A 21,559-nucleotide genomic window follows, 5' to 3' on the forward strand; every position below is an offset into this window, starting at 1 on the left:
CCATAGTCACAACTGGTCTCACCTACTTTCATTCTCTCAACAATATGTTGCTGCCTCAATAATGGCCATAATCTTGTTACATTGCTAGTAGTTGCTTCCTTCTTTTCTTGAGAAACTTCAGGATGGTGACTGCACCCAGAACAGGACCTGAGACACAGTGAGTGTTCAACAAATACTTGAAGAATAAAAAGAAATAATAATAACTGGTGACAGTGTTAATTACTGTCAACCAAAATAACTACAGTATACATTATGTTTTAAAAGGTCTATGAGTAGAGAACTGAACAAGATTAAGTAAAAGTAGATGTTAAATTAGAATACTTAAGTGATATTTAATTAACAGTATGCCCTGGAAGCACCAAATAGTGCTTTACTTGGGAACATTTTTTAGTTCATTGTATAATTTAGTCTTCAGTGTCATAAATCCATCCCTGAGTAGCTTTAATCTCCTTCAGAGACCAATACTCAGTGCTTTGTGACCAGAATCTGCTTCAGATAATGGTATACAAAGCGATTTAAAGAAATTGTCAGCATGTTTTCATAAATAAGCAGGCTAGGAAAAAGGAACGATTTGAAGGTATTTTATTTCTGTGATAGGGAAATCTCACATAAAAGTCCTCATCATTTCTTTAATTCACAAAAAGCATAAATCAGTTAGAATTAAAGGGAAAAATTCACACCAAACAAAAATAAAGACTTGTTTTCTTCTCTTCCTCCTGTAACAAGAATAAAAATATTATATAAATATTAATTAAATTAATAGGTGCAGTAACTGGTTTTATTATTTTGCATAAAAGGGGTGTGTGTGTGTATATATATGTGTATATGTATATATACACATATATCAGATCTGTATCAGATATACTGATAGGAAGTACTCCTGATGGCATTCTCTGAAGTCTGTGAAAAAACCTAAAAGAATTTTGAGTTATTCAAATCACCAGTTTAACATTTTGAAAATTATTGTGCTCCAGAGTTCTAAAATTTTTTTTAACTGAATTTCCCTGATACTGGGAAAGATTAAAGGCAGGAGGAGAAGGGGATGACAGAGGATGAGATGGTTGGATGGCATCACCGACTCAATGGAGATGAGTTTGAGTAAACTCTGAGAGTTAGTGATGGACAGGGAGGCCTGGCGTGCTGCAGTCTGTGGGGTTGCAAAGAGTCGGACACAACTGAGAGACTGAACTGATAATGCTAGCTCTTAGGATGCATTTCACTATGGATCAATATTTGGGGGGAATCAACATTATAGTTAGCCTTCTCTGAATTTTTTGTTACCTGAAGTAATTTAGACTCCCAAAGCAGCACGAGTTTTTGAAATCAGTGCAGGACCCTGCAAATTAAAAATAAAAAAGAATCATCAACAAACTAGTGACTATAACAAAAAAGATGCAGATTCACAGATATAGAGAACAAACTAGCGGTTACCAGTGAGTGGGGAGAGGAAAGGGGTAGGGGAGATAAGGAAGGAGGGGAATAAGAAGTATTAGGTATACACTAAGCTACAATGATGTATTGTACAACCTGGGGAGTATAGCCAATACTATAAATGGAGTAGAACCTTTAAAAAAAATGTGAATCACCATACTGTTTACCTGTAACTTATAGAACACTGTACATCAACTACTAATAAAAAATGAAAAAATAAAAGTAAACTCAATCAATAAAACTCATCAGATTAAAAAGTAGATGACTGTGCTAGTCACAACACAGTTAACTCTCTACTAGCTAGGGGTAAATTCACAGGTTTATAGATTAAATGGGTTAAAATAAAGATATGCAACTCTGAAATCAACAAACTGGGACAACAGAAGCCAGAGGTGGAAAAAATCCTCCACTCTGACCAACAGTAGATATTGTATTTCCTATACCAAACTCCAGATTCTTACCAAGCCTCATCCTCTCTCCTTTCTCTAAAAATCAGTCACAGAAATCGAAAGGTTTGCAGAGAAAATACCGTTATGCTACTATTTGTTAATGTTCTCTACCTGTAAATTAATGTCTTCTCAGAACAAAGGACATTAATCTTTTTGTATCATATTTATCATAAATAGTTTACATAAAATCTATTTTATCTAGTTTTATCTGATTTTACTATCTGTCCCACCCACTTCTACCAAAAACACAAACACATCCTAATAAGTACACACATTGAAACACACATAATTATATTATTTATTAAAAAACTCAACATTTCTAAATATTATCAAAAGCAAAGCATCTAAACTATATTATAAGACAAGTCAAATAAAAGAGCAAAAGGCTGAAATATAGAATATCTTTTTAAAAATAGTGATCCTATATTGAGATGTATTTAGTAATACAAATTTGAGGCTTACAAAGTGTAACCAATTTGTAAATCCAGCTAAAATTGCTAAATAATTATATTAAGATAATCCTTAATTACTACTCTGTTAATATTCAGAGGCTTGCTCCTAAATGAGTTCAATATACTTTCTATAAATATTCCCCCAATATCCTGTTTGCCCAATTAATTTGCAACTAAATCCTTTTCATCCATTTGCTGAATTGATAAATTTTAGGCCAGAAGCCATCTAAATTATCATCAGTTAATCATATATTCACTCTACAGTTTTCTCCAGTAGGAAATAAATCAAAATGACTAACTCTCATTATACATTCCAAATTGCACTTCTACCTAATATTTAGCAAGAAAACTATGACTATTTTTAAACACTATAGTCTTTTGATCTGTTTCTAAATTAAATATTACTGGCATTATTTTAAAATTATAGAGAGATAGTCTTTTAATTTTTCATTACAGAAAATTAAAAAAAAAACAAAAGAAAATTCCATACCAAGTGTTTGAGAACAAACATGAGCTGCACCTACCTCCTCTGTAAAGCAGACTTCCTGCTCTTGGCTTTGGCAACACTTTTCCAGGAGGCCGGAGAAATCCGCAACGACAGCCTCAAGTTGTTCCTCTGTTATCTGTGGCTTCTGCTTCACAAGGTTAATGAGAAACCTATGTTTCAAAACACAACAGTATATAAGAGAAGTCTGCTTTGTGATGGTATTTTTCTAAAAACTTCCTAGTAGAGAACTTTCAGAGTCCCAGCAGTCCTCGCTCTATATCCTCATTCCATCAATTATCGCCAGACTTACCACATATATTTTTGCCTAATATTTAATCGAAAGACTGAGGCTAGAACCACGCTAAATGTTCCACTGATCTGGATTTGTGCAGATTATAGATGAAACACTACTTCATAGTTCCACCATGCTTGTATGTAGTGAAATACAGTCTTCTTACTTGCCTAAAATATTCTTTCTGATTGGTTCTCTCTTCTAAAATCTGTCTTATCTACACTCAAAGGCTCCAACTTCCAAACCCCTGCCATTCACAATTATCACACTCCTACCTGAACACTGTCCATCCTAAGTGCCTGTACTACACATGGAGTGCTGAAATCCAGAGGGTCGCAAAGAGTCAGACACAACTGGGTCACTGAACAACACCTCCACATTTAGTAATATATTCATGTTGGAATTAACATTAACTGAAGAAATGGGAGAGGCTTGCCAGAGGAGGCAGCATTCTTACATGCCTCAGATTGTGACAGAAAAAAGGGAAGAACAGGTTTTCCAAAATGAAGGGAGACCTTTTACAAAGCATGGGAGTATTAAAATGCATGGAAATTTGGAGAAATGAATTCCACTTTGCATTACTATCATCATTACAGAATGTGTCCCACGATGAACTGAAATGTGCGTTCCGTTTTTTAACACCCATACTTCACGGTTGAATCAAATAGTATGGCTATTTTCTTCAAGGAGTAAATAGTGTGGAAAAAATGCAAAGGCGCTTTTTCAGTGCTTGTGTTGCAAGTACCCAAGACTTCCTATAAAGCTAGATTCTAATTAACCCTAAACAGATTGCCCCCTTTTTCTCAATCCCAAAACGCATCACAACGATAGTTAAAATGGAGACTCGTTTTTACAAACAGGAACATCTGCCCCCAGTGAATTTTTCCAGTCTAAAGGCTATGAAGACCCTGGGACAAGACTATTTTGAAAGTCACTTTAAGTGCTTTGGAGTAATAATGATCTCCTGGTGGAGCCCAAGAGTGTTGGGAGCGTGAGGTAGAAATCTCCACCTCTATTTAGAGCTGTAGTCTTCTGCACAGTAGCAAATAACCAGTTCTTACTGTTGCTTCATTGTCTGCAGTGCTACGCCCTGAACTTGGCAGAGATCCTTATGGAAGATGAACTTGTCATCGGAGAATGGCGGAGGCACGTATGTCTCATCCACCAGCAAGCTGCTGAAACACGGCCTCCTGTTGGAGTATGAAGAGGTGCAGCACTGGCCGACTCCAGAGTTTATGGGGTTCTCCTCATGTCTGATGCACAAGTGTCCTATGATAAGGTCAGCCTGGTTGGGGGGTGAGGGGAGAAAGCCAAGAGACGGAGCGTTAACCAGAGAACTGGCTCAGGAAAATCCTTGCAGTCATGTTTAATGCCCAGTAACATTACAGGAAGGCGTGTTGCCGGTATCCGCGCACGTGCTGCCACATTTACCTATGTACCCACTTGCTTGGGATAAACTTCAGCTTTTAGTTACCAATGTTCCACAGGTGATATGGAAGACAGCCCCTTCAGCTATTTGTGTCAGCTATTGAAAACACATTTTCGGTTACATACATACGTCCGCAGGGGAAAAGTCTCTGCTCTGACCCAGGAAATCATTACATGGCTTACATTTTCCATGTCTATTTGGTTGAACTTTCTATTTTCCTTTTGGGATTCAGAGAATCACTTTCTGAAGGTAAGAATAGCAAAACCTAACGTCTTCACATAGTCAATACACAAGTGTTGGTCGCTCAGTCGTGTCCGACTCTTTGTGACCCCATCGACTATACAGTCCGTGGAATTCTCTAGGCTAGAATACTGGAGTGGGTAGCCTTTTCCTTCTCCAGGAGATCTTCCCAACCCAGGATTGAACTCAGGTCTCCCGCATTGCAGGCGGATTCTTTACCAGCTGAGCCACAAGGGAAGCTCATAGTCCTAACTGAAAAGAAATAAGGCCTTTGTGTGTGTGTGTCCTTAAGGCTTTCTTCTTGTAGAATTCACCTACCTTCCACACTTCAGAGATACCTTTTTTCATTTCAAAAAAGTTTTTATATGGACCAATTTTAAAATTCTTATTGAATTGAATCTTTTGTGATAATGTTATTTTTGTTTTATGTTTTGATTTTTTGACTGTGAAGTATGTGGAATCTTAGCTCCTCAACCAGGGATCGAACCCACACCCCCTGCATTGGAAGGTGAGGACTTAACCTCTGGACCACCAGGGAAATCCCCAGAGATATTTCTTAAACACCTAATAATAACTTGTAATAAGGGCCAACATATTTTGTATGCATACTATGTATCACGCTAGTGCTGAGCGAATCATACTGATTATCTCATTTAAGTCAGCCATTGAATGAGGGCACAGCTTCTGTTCTCAGATGTCAGATGAAAATTCTCAAGCTTAGTGAGATGACCAGCTTCCCCAGTGTGACAAGACAAACAAGTCGTGAGATGGGACAGGAATGTAGGCAGAAGGCCCCCAGAAACTATACCCCTGAAGCATTCTACCACCCTTGTCCCTGCACCCTCCTAACATGTGGGATTCCATAAATGACAAAGATGACAATGCTTAATTACAGAAAACGTTCTTTTTACTTCTAACCTTTGACAAAAAATTCCAGGACATGAAGACTTACTAGCAATTAACTCCTCATCATACAAAAGAGGAAAAATGGAAAAAAAAAAAAAAATACACAGTTTTATTCACAATTGTGACTTTAAGTGAAAAAATAATGGAAAAATTAAACCTGTAAACATATGTATGACACCAGTGGTGTTAAAAAGTAAAGGTTATTGGCCTTACCAACTGGAAAGTCATTTTAATATTCAGATCGTGGGAGTACCCTTTTCTATACCCTGTACCTAGTTAACGGGGATAAATTGTCCCTAATATCATCATCACAAAAATTAAACTACAAGAGACAAAAACATAGATACGGCTAAAAATAAAATAGAGACTCTGAATCTGTCAAATCTGAAGCTTTTTCAACATTAGGTATTTGGTGAAATCATGAGAATCTAGTGATGTGTCTGTCTTTCTGTCATCCCTGTTCATAAAGCTTGCTCAGACATTGTTGAATTGACTCACTGCCATTCTAGAAGGACAGGAAGCCTGCCCACATGCCAACCATTCAGAGCTGAGTCCTTACACCCCTTCAACGGCAACTAATCAAGCAAGTCCAGGAAAGCTATCTCCACGTTGGCTCTTAACCATTTCCCCCGAATGGGAACCATAAAGGCTATTTCGAGTCCAACAGAGCGGAAACAGGATAGGACCAAACAAAACACTCACCACTCCCTCGCCACAGGCCAGTTGTTTGTCCTCACTGAGATGGCAACAAATGGCTCCTGCGTTTGCCATTTTCCTGGTCAAGGCCATCAGCTCAGGTGAGGTCAGCTGAGGAGCCTTCTTTGTGTAAGCAACAAGAAACCTGAAAGAAGCATTCCCCACCAAATCTTGCTGAGTCCTTCACTTGTTTCTGGACCCCCACACCTTCTCAAAGACCCTCTTCTGGCATCAGAAGGCATGAATTCAGCTCATTTATTTCATCCACATGGTGCCTAGACCAGTACTGGGGACGCATTCACTCTGACACTCACTCCCTACACCCCTGTTACACCAGCAGATCCCAGTGGGAAAATTAACACTGGGCAGCAGGCTGACTCTATTCCCACCCTCAAAAGTGTCCTTGAAATGAACTTTGATTTTTTGGTGTTTTAACTTCATGACAGAAGGGGTATCTTTACTGCAAAAATCTGCATGGTTTGGGCAACCCAAAGCCAGACTTTTGGAGGCCATCTTTACAGGCCGGCTGTTGTTCCTTAAGAGAGGGGCCTGGGGAAGGCCGCCTGCGGGAACGGGAAACTGGGTGGTGGACAGTGGAACCTGGAGGGCTACTCCCACGGGGTCGCAAAAACTCGGACACGACTGAGCAACTGAGCACATAGGTCCAACTAGGTGATGGAATTAGCATAGCCACGGGTGGTTAATTTAGATGTATCCTTTCCTTCATCAGTTAATGATTTTAAATCACTCACGTGTTAGTCACTCAGTCATGTCCGAGTCTGACCCTATACCCTACGCCCTGTAGCCCACCCGACTCCTCTGTCCATGGGATTCTCCAGGCAAGAATACTGTAACGGGCTGCCATTCCCTTCTCCAGGGGATCTTCCCATACATCACTTAAAATATTGCTTAAACAAAGCATACGCATTTTGTAAGTAATATTCTCCTAATTTCTGAAAGAGACCACAGCTTCGCTTTGCCAGGGCTTGGCTCTCCTGGATATATTTCTCCAATTCTTCTTCCTGAAAATACAAGCATTATTACACACATTTTTTTCAGTCTGTATATGCAACTTTCTATGTGAAATTTGGCCAAATAATATCTTATTCTATTATGATAGTAATCTTATAGAAATCACTTTTTAAGGATTTTTTTAAATATTAAACATGAATTATGAGAATTAAAGCAAATGGACTTTAGGGATTTAAGTTTAAAACTGTGAACCACAAGTTACTGTATGACAGAACTCAATCCTTGGGTAAAAAAATTACAATTCTTTCTATACAAAATTCTTGCCTTTCTGGAACTACTCAAAAGGAATATTATTTTTATTCTGTGTATAAAAGAACTTTAGGTTAAAACATTTATTTGTATTTCTAAAATAAGTCAAAAGTTGTTGACTACCAGTTAATCACTAGCTAGATAGCTATTTAATAGATATAACCACCTAACAACTCATTAGTAACTAGGTATTTTCAAACAAACAGCACTTTCAATACATGATATCAATCTAGTTTTTCAGATTTTCCTTAAAAAACTAGAGCAATTTACCCCTTTGTCCTGACATTCAGAAGGGTTTTCAGACCGGGAACACTTCTCCAGTAATTCCTGATATCCTTTAGCAACTCTTAGAATTATTGGAACAGCAAGCTTAGTGTGTCTTCTTGAATATTCATATGTAAATCTGAAATATGTGTGGAAAAAACAAGTTATTGGAATTTAGAGACAAATTATTCCTCTGCTATGCAACATGCAGAAGTTAACATTGAAGTAACTAAACCTAGAAGTCAAAGATGATTTCAACTATATGCATGGCAAAACTATTGATGAAAATTATGACCCCTCAAATTGGTCTAAAATGGTATTTTGCTTTCTTTTGCATCCTTCGCTTTGGCTTTTCACTTATGGACTTTAAATGTATCCATCCAACAAATATTTTTCCACTGCCATCTCTGTGCAAGCATTTTCTTTAAGCAGGAAGGTTTCAATAATGTATAAGACAAAATGCTTGGCCTCTCAAAAGCACGCATTATAGGGAGACAGAAACAAATAAGAAATAGGTCATCTAATTTAAGTATTGCTAAATCAATGAAGAGAAATAAAGGAAGAGGGAAAAGGGTGACAATTTAGAGTGTGTGGTCAAGAAAAGTCTCTTTGAGCAGCTCTTTCAAAAGAAAAACCTAGTCGAAGGAAGCCACACAGAATGTTTGAGGAAAGATCATTCTTGGCTGAGAAAATTTCTACTGTGAAAAACCTTTTCAGTTGAAGAACTGCTTCTATTAAATGAACAGCTTCAGAATGTATGATGGGTAAATTTAAAGAGAATTCTTGAATTTACTGACTGTATTCCCAGATTGTAGAAATAGGTCATATTAGTTCTACCTCCAATAATATTGTCCCTGAGTTTCTGAAATCTAGACTTTGTTCTTGTTTGCATAATTTAATTTAGCGGTGCAAACAATGTGTGCCTGTCTAATTTTAAGGCAACAATAAAGTAATATCCTCTGGAATTATTAAAAAGAAAATCATATCATTATTTTCATTACCACATTAAAAGCAGACTGTTTTTAGAAAGACCTTTGGAGATCATTAAGTATAATGTCTTAAGAGATGCACAATTCTCTAATAGTGTCCACTGATACACAGTGTACAATAAAGGAAAATGTACTAACTTAGCTGCTCGTTCCCCTTAAAGGCAAATAGAATGAGAACATATCCTGTAAATTACAGTTATTAGTGCCATTCTGCAAACATCTCTAAATGCATTTTTATTTCCTTAAAAAAATAAAACAGATATTCAATAAATAGCAAATAAACTGTTACAATAAATGCCCTTCTATCTACCACTATCTATTAAGTTATACTTGAGGGAAAAGTTTTTAAAACATGCACATGAAAAAGCACATTCTTAATTATGAGCCCTTCTTATTATAAAAATATCTATAACCTATTTGGAAAACCAACAGTGATCTTTATATGAGCAATCCATACAAGGATGATAATGCTTCTCTTTCCAGATAAATTGATACAAAACAAAATGCATCCTCATAAGCAAGCCAGTGAGCAACAGCAAGAATGCCAGTCTCATCAGTATAAGAGATCCCATTCTTTATTCCCTTGTTATCTGCCTAACTATATTTTGGCTTAGAACCTTCTGGCATTATCCTCACATACTGAGTTCAGAAGCCATTTCAACACCACAAAGCTGTCAGTCACATCATAATTCTTATTTGTGTGAACATAACATTTACAGAGTGTGTTACCTTGCCATGGAGAGGTCTTTCTCCCTTGAAGAAAGTTGGTTGAAATCTCTCTCTGCTAAAAACCTATTTACATTTGGAGATAAGCCTTCAGGTTTGTCATCATTTTCTGCATGAATTATGCACTGACCGAGTTCAAGTGTGGTGGGCAGCTTGCAGCACTCTGCTATTTGTCTTGACAGAATATCTTGTTGAGAACATATGTAGGACATAACTCTTTCCTGCAATAGAAAAACAAAGTCTAAGTTTTAAAAATTTTATTCTTTAATTCAGGATCTTAAGGCCAATCCCAGGAAGGAAAGAAGGAAGGAAAAAGACGTTTGCCTTGTCTCCCCTTTTATGGTAGTGCTCTCTATTCTGTCTGTCTTCACGTCTTTCCACCTAACCTTGTTTGTTCAATTCTTCTTTTCATACATGTCAGCTAAAATCTACTTTACCCTCACAGCAAGTTTTTAAAAACAAAAGACAAATGTATGCCTCAAAATGAATGACATACATGTTAATGCATATCTTTCTATTAGTATTGAAATAGGTTACTAAACATTTGTTATTGATGGCTTATCGTGGAGAGCAAAAGATTCATTTTTTAGCAAAACAATCTGCAGTAATCCATTATGACCTCCAGAGGGCAGTCTATAGACAATGAAATGTTGAGGGCATGTAAGTGACCAAAAAAGAAGCTGAGCTTACATGTCCCTCTCAAAGTCCTGAAAATTCTGTGCATTCTTATCAGGAACAACTAGAACCCATTATTCAGCTGTTAAAATCCAACTAATATACCATACTTAAATTATTTTTTCCACCTTAAAGGAAAAGGATGGTTATGCACTCCAAAAACTGAAAAAACTAAACTTTAGGAAATGACCACACCACTTGGTAAAATTGTCAGCTAAAAGTGATACAAAGAGAAAATTGTTCTTATTACCATTCTTAATAAGAAGGTAAGTGCTTCTAAAAGGAAAAATAAATGAGACAGGAAAATCTGCCTTGGAGGCAGCACCCCCAGTTCACTTCCCCAACTCCTGGCACCAAGATTCTCTGCCTGGGCTCAGAGAGTCACCCTCAGCTCTCCCCAGCAGCCTTGGCTTCCTGCTGACTTCCAAGTCTATCCCAGACGAATTGCCATTGAACTGGTTGAAATGAGCATTTTACCCTCACTTTCAACCTTCTGGAAACCACGTTCCAGCCCTGGTTTCAAACCATCTAAATATCTAGGAACAATGATTTTAAGCCTCCTTGAAGAAGGTGTATCACAGGGAACCAGAGATGGAGAAATTTGGAGATAGACAGGCCAATTGCACAACATCTAAGAAGCCAAGGGTAGTGCAAAATAGATCAATGCCCCACTGCTTAAAGCTCAGCTGACTATGGCATGCTTAAGGGTTCTGTTTTGGGTGTATTTATTTTTAATTGGTTTTTAAATACCTTACAGCCCTTTATTCACACCTCCCCTTGATGGCTAGATTTTTTACTGTGTAGAACAGTATTTAGTGTTGTTTTTCTGTTTCTTATATTATTTTGTTGTATTCATGTAATAGCTCTATGAATATAATGTAGAGTGCCTTCCATGTGCCAGGCATTGTGCTGGTGGTCTAAAGAAATAACAGCCAACCAAAGATAGTGCCTAACCTCAATGAGGTCACACGTATTATCTATCCTATCAGACAGTAAATTCCTTGAAGTCAGCTCATGTCTTCCTAATAGGTGACCCCAACAGTGGCTAGTACATAGAAAGTATTCGATATATACTGTCAATTGAAACTACAAATGGATGGAAAACAAATAAATTAACAGTAAAGAGTCTGCCCCCTCCCCCAATTCTATGTGGAGGGCTCCCAAGAGTTTATCGTCTCCTTTCAAAGTAAAAATGAATGGTCTAACAAGAGGAGCCTATGCTTGAAGTAAAAAACAAAGTCAGCAAAGACGGTTGTTCACTGTCAGCTAGCTACCACGTCTATGACCAACTCAGAACAGGCTTCTCCCATTTAGAGTGAGAGCAAGAAAAAGGAAAGAGAGTTGAAATATCTTTTTTATAGGAGGCAAGACTCTTCACCCCGTCCTGCAGACACTCCAGCACGTTTCCTTTGCAGCATTCCTCATGTATGTGGGCCACATCCATGACCAGCTTCTGGATTTCAGTAAAATTAGCTTTGGGAAACTTTTGACTCACTTTAGTAACAGTTCTAAGGGAAAAAAAGAATTAGAAATCAATCATGGCTATCTATCAAGATGAAATAACATACATAGAGTATTCATCTAATTGCACTCCAAGGAGAAAAGGCCAAAATGTTCCTGTTTATAAAGAAAAGGGGAAGAGTTAACACATCTTATCAATTCTACCCCACTCTTTCAAGGCAGTGACTCTATAAACTGTGATCTAGCTCTACAAATGGTATGGAACTAATTTATTTTTTCCTAAAACCTTTTTTGTGATTTGCAACAATATTTATCTCTTTGTTGTTGGACCCTGATGCTGAGTATTTCAGATCCTTCTTTTGAAAAGGTGGAAAAAAAACTGAAAAGGATAAATAATTAAGAAATGGAAAATTCTTTGAGAACAGTAATCATTTTTTTACTTGGGAGAAAAATAAAACCACTCCTAAGAATGTGGGGAGGGTGCATATGTGCGAATCAACAGCAACAAGAAAGCAAAGCCAATAAACACTCAGATGTCTCATCATGCCAAGACACATAGTATGACCCACAAAGGAAGTCAGAAATAAAAGTTCTTATTCCTCCTGCATATTTTATGTAAATTTTAAGAGCTGTCTAGTTGAGACCACAGCACTTGTTTCTGCTACTAGTCAACAGAGTTTCTTTTTTAATTGAGAATATTTAACTTTAATCACTTATGGATATCAAATGATAAATAATGTCATTATAATAATATCTTTTTTCCTTTGGTTTTTATTCTATTTTTGGTTCTGGATTTTAAAGAATAATTTGTTAACTTACATTGTTTTCCTAAGGTAAATTTAAATAAAGTAGGTCATGAATTAATCTTTAAGTTTCTAATAGAGTTGGAGGGTAGTTAAAGCATATTCTGACCTCCTCCAAGAAGAATCAATCAGTCTTGGAACTAAATCCATGACTTAAAACTTTATGTTTTTACCAAGTACAGTATTTTTAAATGTGTCATTTAACAAAGAAGCAAACAAATATACTTTACATGCATGTACTGGGTACTCTTCAATTAGCAGGCCAGATGTTTTTCTATACTAGAAATGCTTCAGTTTAAAACTGAAGGATACTTTGAACCAGTTATATAATTTAAAATTTCCTAGCAACCATACTAAAAAGTCAAAAGGAACAGGTTAAATTTGCTGTAGTAATATGTTTTTTAGCACAATATATAAAAAATAATATTTCAATCAAGGTTAAAAGTTATTTTTAACTACTTTTTATTGAAATATAGCTAATTTACGATGTGTTAGTTTCAGGTGTACTAAGTGCAGAGTGACTCGTTTTTATATGTTTTATATATATACATATTCTTTTCCAGATTCTTTTCCATTACAGGTTATTACAAGATATTGGATATAGTTTCCTGTTATACAGTGGGTCCTTGTTGTTTATAACATTAAGCCTATTACTGAGGTATCGCACATTTTCTTTTTCACACCAAGTCTTTGAAATCTGGCTTTACACTTAGAGCACAATTCCTCATTTACACTAGCCACATTTCAAGTGCTCGGGAGCTTCCTAGGGCTAGTCATTGCCACACTGGCTAGTCCAGCTCTAAATCACTGATAATTCTAATTCCCATATTTGACCTCAAAGTCTCAGTTGTCAGGATTCAGATGATTAGAGATTACTGACATAGCAGACAAGCAGATGTGATGGAAATAAATCATGACAAGGGTCTAGAAAAACTTGGTTCTGATGACCAGTAATGTGGTCTTGGGTAAACTGCTTTAATCTGACTGGACTTCGGGTTACTCATGTCTGAAAATGAAGAGGTTGAACTACTTGATTCAGTTGTTTGGTTTTGTTTTTTTAATATTCCTCTCATTCTAACAATAAAAAATAGATAAATGAGATAAACTAGATACATAGGTGATAGATTAGATAGATAGATAGATACACAGATCATACATACATACAATCAAGGAAAGAGAGAGAGAGCAAATATGCTAAGTATAAGTCAATTGGAAAACTCCCAGTTTGCCTCTGAGGTTTTTTAGCAGCTGGGACAAGAAAACAGACTTCAGTGAGTTATAAACATATGCTTTCATCAGTTAGGAAAATACATGCCAGTTCTTCAGAAATGACAATTTTGTTTTCCTCTGGACAGTAGATTCTCATATTATTGCTTCAAGTGGATATTTTATGAAGAACAACAATTGACATTTTATAGCAGAGTAGGAAGCAGAATTAATATAAAAAAGTTTTTGTTAAGTCAGAAATTTTAAATGATACTTAGAGAAGGCTAATCTACTTTGTAGAGAATGCAGGAAAATAATTATAATTATGAGGCATAAATAAGTTGAAGTCCAGAACTTGAGTATCTAGAAGAACAGGTAAGTAGCATAAATCTCTAAAGCCTTCTCTAAGCATTATCTCATCTAAACTTTAGAAAGTTTTAAATAGCAGGCTGATCTGTTCCCCGCCATTCCTAAGATTTCATGATTCTAATCACAGTGAAAAGTGAAAGTGAAAGTCGCTCAGTCATGTCCAACTCTGTGACCACATGGACTATACAGTCCATGGACTTCTCCAGGCCAGAACACTGGAGTGGGTATCCTTGTCCTTTTCCAGGGGATCTACTCAACTCAGGGATTGAACCCACATCTCCCACATTGCAGACAGGTTCTTTACCAGCTGAGCTACAAGGGAAGCCCACAGTAGCTCTCATCAATGGAAACTTCATTCTCTACAACAGTAATAAAAGGTGGACTCAAATTACAAAATGGAAGTTTTGCAGATATCTTCCAGACAGAGCTCAAACTTACATGGCTCGGAAGGTCCGGGGTCCAAATTTTCCCATTACTGCACATGTATGTTGATTTAACAAACTGCTTTCTCTTAATTCTTTTGTAATGGATGTTACCTAGATAGGAAAAAAAAAAAAAAAACCAAGGCGTTAAGAAAGGATGCATTTTCCCTGTTAGACTCTAATAATTAGAAAAACAACAGATACAGCTAAAGTATTTATTGTTGTTGTTTAGTTACTAAGTCATGTCTGATTCTGTGACCACATGGACTGTAGCTTGTCAGGCTCGTCTGTCCATGGAATTTCCCAGGCAAGAATACTGGAGTGGGTTACCATTTCCTTCTCTAGGGGATCTTCCCAACCCAAGGATGAAACCCAGGTCTCCTTCATTAGCAGACAGATTCTTTATTCCTGAGCCAGCCAACAGGAAAACCCACAGATAAAACATGAAACTCTACAAAAACTTTTTCCTAACAATTATAAATGTCATATATTCTCACAAAACTTTATTCATGATTTTTTCCTTTAGATGGGTTTGTATACATCTATGCCAGACAGATTTATTAAAAACAACTTGAAACAAAAACACTGCAATTTTCATACTTGAGAATGAATAAACAACTGTAATTTTGAACAGATTGAAGCCTGATCATTTCTTTTTTTCTTTTTTTTTTGCAATTAAACTTTTATTGAAGACTATCCAGTGGCAAGAATACCTTGTGTATTATATTATGTTTTAGACATTCAATAAAGAATTCATTAAGAATGATTTTCACAATGCATTCATCAAAACAGCCTTAAATGTTGTTAAAAGCGCATTCAAGTGCCTGTCCTGAGTTCTAACAGGTTTTTAATTTTAGATCGCCGATCATATTTTTTGTTTTTTTTTAATTCTGATCATTTCTTAAGTGGCTGCTCAGTCACAAAAAGTGAGATTGCATCACAGCCAAACATTCTAGGAATAGTCACTGTTCTTAGGAAATTTTTATTATAGGACTTTCAATTCAGTTCAGTTCGGTCCCTCAGTCATGTCTGACTCTTTGTGACTCCATGGACTGCAGCACGACAGGCTTCCCTGTCCATCACCAGCTCCCAGAGCTTGCTCAAACTCACGTCCATCGAGCTGGTGACTTTAAGCAACAAGTAATGAATTGTGGACGTTATTCTAGCTCTCCAAACCTAAGAATCATTCACACCTCTAAATTTAAATTTCATTGTTTGTTAAATGACAGTGACACTTCCACTTCAAATTTATTCTAAGGTTTAAAAGAAATAAAAGCATTTATCATACTTCTCTTTCACTTTTTGCCCTCTTTTCCTGATCTTTTTCTCCTCTTGCTCCTGCCCCATCTTCTTATACCTTCTACTCCTCTCTTTCATTTATGTTATCACTTCTACCTCTGTCTTTATCCCACCAAACTTACTTCCTTAATAATAAAATAATCATTGTCTGAATGAATGGATGGATAAAAGAATGAATTAAAAAAAAAAAACCAGCAAACTCAGGTTTTTAGCCCAAAGAATAGCAGACTACTGAAATATATCCTATTCTGAAAATGATACTCTATACACAGAGCATATTTCTATTTTTGACTTTTTTTTTGGCTTTAGTCAGTCATAATCAGATTGAAGTTATTGGTCCAGATATCCCTACAAATATAATACCTTTGTTTCAAAGCATTCAGTGGCATTTTCAGCTTTGCAGCAATGTGGAATAATTTTATCGTATTGAGTAGCCAAAGAAAGAATTGTAGGTGCATACAGGACGGGGTGTCTTCTTGCTATCTCATAAATGTATCTGAAATGAAAAGGAGTAGTCAGATTTACAAACACATTAAAATAGGGCTGCTATGGCTTGGGACTGGACTCTGGAATTGTTTAAAAATTAGGAAAATCATCATTTTTTCCACTTGCTGTCAAAATTTTCCTCAGTAAAGATCCTCCAGGGGAAGGATATATATATATGTATATATACATATAAAATTATGACTGCTATGCATTGATGTACAGCAGAGACCACCATAATATTATAAAGCAATTATCCTCCAATAAAAATAAATAAAGATCCTCCAGGAAAAAGAAAAATCTGACCGCCAATCCTACACTCTATTACGAGGACAAACTAGGCAGAATCACTGGCTGTGATTCTTATTAAAGTAGCCTTTTCAAGAAGTCTACTCAGACATGTTTCCAGAGTCAGAAAGGCCAGACTTTCACTAAATAAAGCAGAAAAGTAAAGTATTTTTTCTTCTCAGTGCAAAATGGGATGATTCACACTGGCAATCACTGTAGCAGAGAGATTCTAAGGCAGGTTCTCTATTTCTCTGGATCAGGCACTACCAGGGAAGATAGAAGTGACCAAGCATTAGACACAGACTTTCCCAACAGAGAACCTGGCCTCAAATGCCCTCTTGGGAATGTACTAGTTGTATGCCCTCATTCAATTACCTGAATTGTCTAAGCTTCAGTCTCCTCATCTGCAAAACAAGATGAAGGAAAGAAATCCAGAGGAAGAGGACATGGAGAATTGATGGGCTGTTTGTAAGCATCAATATGATCATATGTGCCAAGCACACACGTGCCTAAAACATACTAAGTGCTCAATAAATGCTAGACGTGCTTACGTATCTTAAACATTCCTAGATGGCTATTTTTTTTTTTCCAAGCAATTTGATGAACACAAAATACCAAATGTTTGGCTCGAGAAGGAGTCATGTGTGCCATAGAAAAATTGGACAAGCTAAATACTATTCTTGGGCAGGCTAAAATTAGGATAAACAAGGTGTGTCTAAGAGACCAACAGCTGGTGGGTCTCCTGTGTGGTCTACACCTATCTATTTACCTATTGTGGAGACAAAGTTACATTTAATATTGCTCACTTAATTTCACAGGGCAAGAGTTCAGAAGATGCCACACAAAACATTTTTTTTTTCTCCATGCACTAGACTACCTTCACAAATTGCAGCATTTCTCGATTCTGCTTGGCACTGCCCTCTTTCTGGGATCTTACCTGTTTATGAACCGCTCTCTATTTTCCTTGTACGATTTACAACTCGTGACGGGTTCTGGAACTGGGAAGGGCAGAATGGAAGCTGGAATGGCCTTTTTGTGCGCTAGGAAACAGTCATGTCTTTCCTCTCCAGTTCGGCCGCAGCAGTCTGAAAGCCCATACTTTTCAGGAATTTCCTTTTCACGGCAAATTTCTTCCAGAAAGACAGATACCTAGAAGATTTATTTGTAATGAAAGACAACTAACTTTACCTAAAAATGCTGCAAAATACATGAAAAGCTTTCTAATATCTAGAATCAGAACTGTGGATGCAGAAAATAACTCCCCTCTACAAATTCCAATATAGTTAGTTTCATCCTGAAGGGATAGTTTTCTTTGATGTGTTTGGGAAATGGAATTTAGTTGCCAACCTTGAGTAATATACATGACAAAATTATTTTATCTTAAAAGGAGGGCATAGATACTTCATCTGATATTCTTGTGATAAGACACTGATCGAAAAGTTGGAGATTATTTTCAGACAAAAATCAAAATAATTTGAAATGGAATAAGAATAGCCTCAAATACTTTTAATGGGTCTAATTATACATTTAGCTAAAATGTTTTAGGGAATTCCCTGGCAGTCCAGTACTTTAGGACTCAGCGCTTTCACTGCTGTGGGCAGGGTTTGATCTCTGGTTGGGTAATTAAGGTCCCACAAGTCCCACAGTGTAACAAAAAAAAAAAAAAGTTTTAAAATGTACATTTTAAATGTTTAAAATCCTTCTTTGTTGCCTTAATTTTACCAAAATCAGGTGATGACACCAATAGCCTGATGAATGCCTCTGAAAATTATGTGTGTTTCATTCACTTTGGGAAACTTTTTATTTAGCTTTTAAAACTACTAATATTTAGAGAATCCTGGAAATCTTAACTAAGACTTTCAATTCCCAGTTTACATAAAAAGTATGTCTTTAGGTTTACAATGATAAATCACTATTCTGTAACATCACCTTGGTTATCTCATTGGATGTAAAGTTGTGATATAAAATGCATTTTGCTTATTTTACATACATTTTTAGACTATCAGGTCAAGTCAAAAATAGAGATGCTAATAAGGGACTTTTATTAAGTCATCAATTTCAGAGTTATAAATACTTTATATTTTTAAAAGGGTACCTCCTTTATAATAATGTAGATGCATCATCTTTTGGCTACTTCATTAGCTCCATCATGACAGGATTCTCTGGGCATTTTGTTTCATAATTGGTAGTTCTAATGATTTTAAAGTTCTTAGTTATTTTCTATATTGAGATAATAATAACCAATACTAACTGTCATTTATTGATCTTCTACATTAGGGTATCCTATTCTAAAAAAGTAGTCACTGTTAATCTGAAATTCAATTTTAAGAGGGCTTCCTATTTTTTTGTTGTTGTTTATTTTTTGAATCCGGCAACCCTAATCTGTACTATGCTCCTCACATTTGCTATAGTGTCGAGTCTAATATAATGAAGCCATTGAGGATGTTAAATCCTGGTTGTTAGTTGCCTTTAAGAAAATTATCTAACCTCCCTGTGCTTCAGCTTCCCCAACTGGAAGACTTCCATCTGCTCTCTAGGACTATGGCAAATATTTAATAAATTAGAATTTGCAAGCAAAGCTGATACTGTGCCAACTAGGCCTACCCAAAATCTCTTGGCTCACTGAACATTCATTCTGATTCGTCAAAGCTATGCTCCACGTCACAAAATATTTTGACTATCAATAGGTACATAACATTCCCAAGAAGAATGGCTGTCACACTGTTTGCTTAATAAAAATGAACTCCTACTACTCATCATATCAATCTCCATGACAATCCAGAAATGGAAGCTATTATTATCACTCATTTTATAGATAAAGAAACTAAACTCAAAGAAGTCTAGTAATATGCCCACAGTCACCCAGATACTCTGATTTCAGGACCTTAGTTCTTAGTCCCCAGGCTTATAGCATCTCTTTACAACAGACATCCATTATTTTCTCCTCTGCTCTCTCCAGCGAATCAGAATTAAACCTCCTCTCAAACAACAGGTTTTCAAATAATTCAGTGTATTTATTTCTTAAGCAGTCCCTGCATCTTCTCTTCTGCATGCTGAGTTTTAGTCAAATATCACAATAATTTTTTTTTAATTATTGCTATCCACTCACCTGGTTTTCTAAACACCCATCAGGTTGCTCACTGCCAGTGGATTTCTCTATTACAGTCAATACATCTTTCACCATTTGACTTACTTCCTCGTAAGTGGCTCCTTGAACAGACTGGGCAAAAAATATGGTAGCTCTGAAACAAAAATATATATGAATGCTTAAGAAACAGACTTATATCATTCTTTTTCTCAAGGTTAGTTTTTGGTTTCTTTGCTGTCTGCTATATTGTAATCTGCTTAAGGGATGACTTTTGCTAAAACTATATGTTTACTTTAGCCATCCAGAAGAAATGTCCATCTTCTTCTTGTCCCTTTCCCCCATGAATACATATATATCTGTTAACAAAGAAAATCAGTGGATTTCCCCTAAGAATGGTTCCTCCTTTTGTGGTCATCCACCCACCACAATGTCTCCATACTTGAAGGTATCTATATTCTTTGTAGTTTTTCATTGTTGTTGTTGTTGTTTTTTTTTAAGCAGAGAATTAGTCAGTAGACCTATGCCTGAGTCTACTCCCAGGGTTATCAAGGTCTGATCATGGATTAACCCAAAGCATTACTATCACAGGTTTTGGTGTACAATCAATATCTGTAACACATGCCTTTAAAATCATTATTAGAAATTTCAGAAGTGTGGAACAGAAAGACAGCATTCAAGAGAACATACCCTCTACAAATAACCAAAAATAGAACATTTTACCTTCTACTATTTGTTACTAGGATTAAGCAGTATTCAGGTTAGAAAATATGGTACCATCTTCCTATTGGTACTGATGAGAAAAATTCTTGAATTCGTGTAGAGTTACCATGAATCAGACATTATTCTTCAAGTTCTAAAATCTGATTCTGTTTGTCTTATAGATTTACAAGGAATCTAGAGGTTGAGGTTAACATCTAAGGCATGGGTCAACTGTTTAACCTCTTCAATATTAATTTGATATTCAACATAAATAATTTTCCTAACATTGTCTAAAACATTTTAAAAACTCATAGAGCTATCCAATTTTATTCAATTATCTAAATTAAATTTTCATTGATGTACATATTTAAAGTGCATTTATACAAGCAAAACTTACAGGCTAACTAAATTTGTCCCTGAAGAACATGGGGAAGAATCCAATATGGAATCTGGAAAGCAAGATAAATTTCATGAGAAATGGTGTTTTCAACTGCAGTCAGGAAAGGCATCATTGCTAGATACAATGTTTGTGTCTCAGTTAAAATTATACAATTTTACAACTGAGAAAACATTAGGAATCATCTATCCAAATATCTTAATTTTGTACTTGGGAAAACAAAGAAACTTAGAAATAAAGTTAAGCAGAATAATTTATAGTAGACTTAACACTAAAATTCAGATTTTATATCTTCCAATGTTTTAACACTTATTGAACTAGTCACAGATAATATTAAACACTGCCATGATTTTGTAAAACTCTTGTATTCTTATAAAGATATAAATTTATCATTCATTTTAAGCTATTCACCAATGAAATATGTATCCTCTATGTGGAGCAATATGATAAATAATTCAAAGCAACTGAATAAATACAGATTTAAGAATTTTCATGTAGAAAAAAGACAAAAGAAAAACACAAAATATCTTACCTATTCCATATGCATTTTTATGCATTGTTCTGGAATCACTAAAATTTAGTAGAAAAAGTAAAAAGAATGCTACCACCCACTTCATGCTTGCTAGTTATTTCGTCCTCAGTGGTGATGATTGGGGCAGAATATTGAAAACTGAACTGAAATTCTTTTATAGTCTTCTCTAGCAAGGCCTGTTAACTAGTAATCTGT

At 36.0% G+C, this 21,559-nt stretch overlaps 1 protein-coding gene across 1 annotated transcript; it reads right to left on the reverse strand.

Moving 5' to 3' along the window:
• Window positions 1–585: 585 nt before the first annotated feature.
• LOC136152826 (alpha-fetoprotein) lies at window positions 586–21,485 on the reverse strand. The gene is made up of 15 exons (XM_065914264.1): window positions 21,365–21,485; window positions 20,833–20,884; window positions 19,758–19,890; window positions 17,586–17,797; window positions 16,241–16,373; window positions 14,595–14,692; window positions 11,696–11,825; window positions 9,646–9,863; window positions 7,934–8,066; window positions 7,307–7,404; window positions 6,389–6,527; window positions 4,173–4,396; window positions 2,857–2,989; window positions 1,282–1,336; window positions 586–716 (listed from the first exon to the last, which is right to left on the reverse strand). Exons 1-14 carry the CDS (start codon window positions 21,447–21,449, stop codon window positions 1,292–1,294), a joined length of 1,833 nt encoding a protein of 610 aa, XP_065770336.1. The 5' UTR covers window positions 21,450–21,485; the 3' UTR covers window positions 586–716; window positions 1,282–1,291.
• Window positions 21,486–21,559: the final 74 nt, after the last annotated feature.

The sequence above is a fragment of the Muntiacus reevesi genome, chromosome 22, assembly GCF_963930625.1.
Source record: "Muntiacus reevesi chromosome 22, mMunRee1.1, whole genome shotgun sequence".
Classification (NCBI taxonomy): Eukaryota; Metazoa; Chordata; class Mammalia; order Artiodactyla; family Cervidae; genus Muntiacus; species Muntiacus reevesi.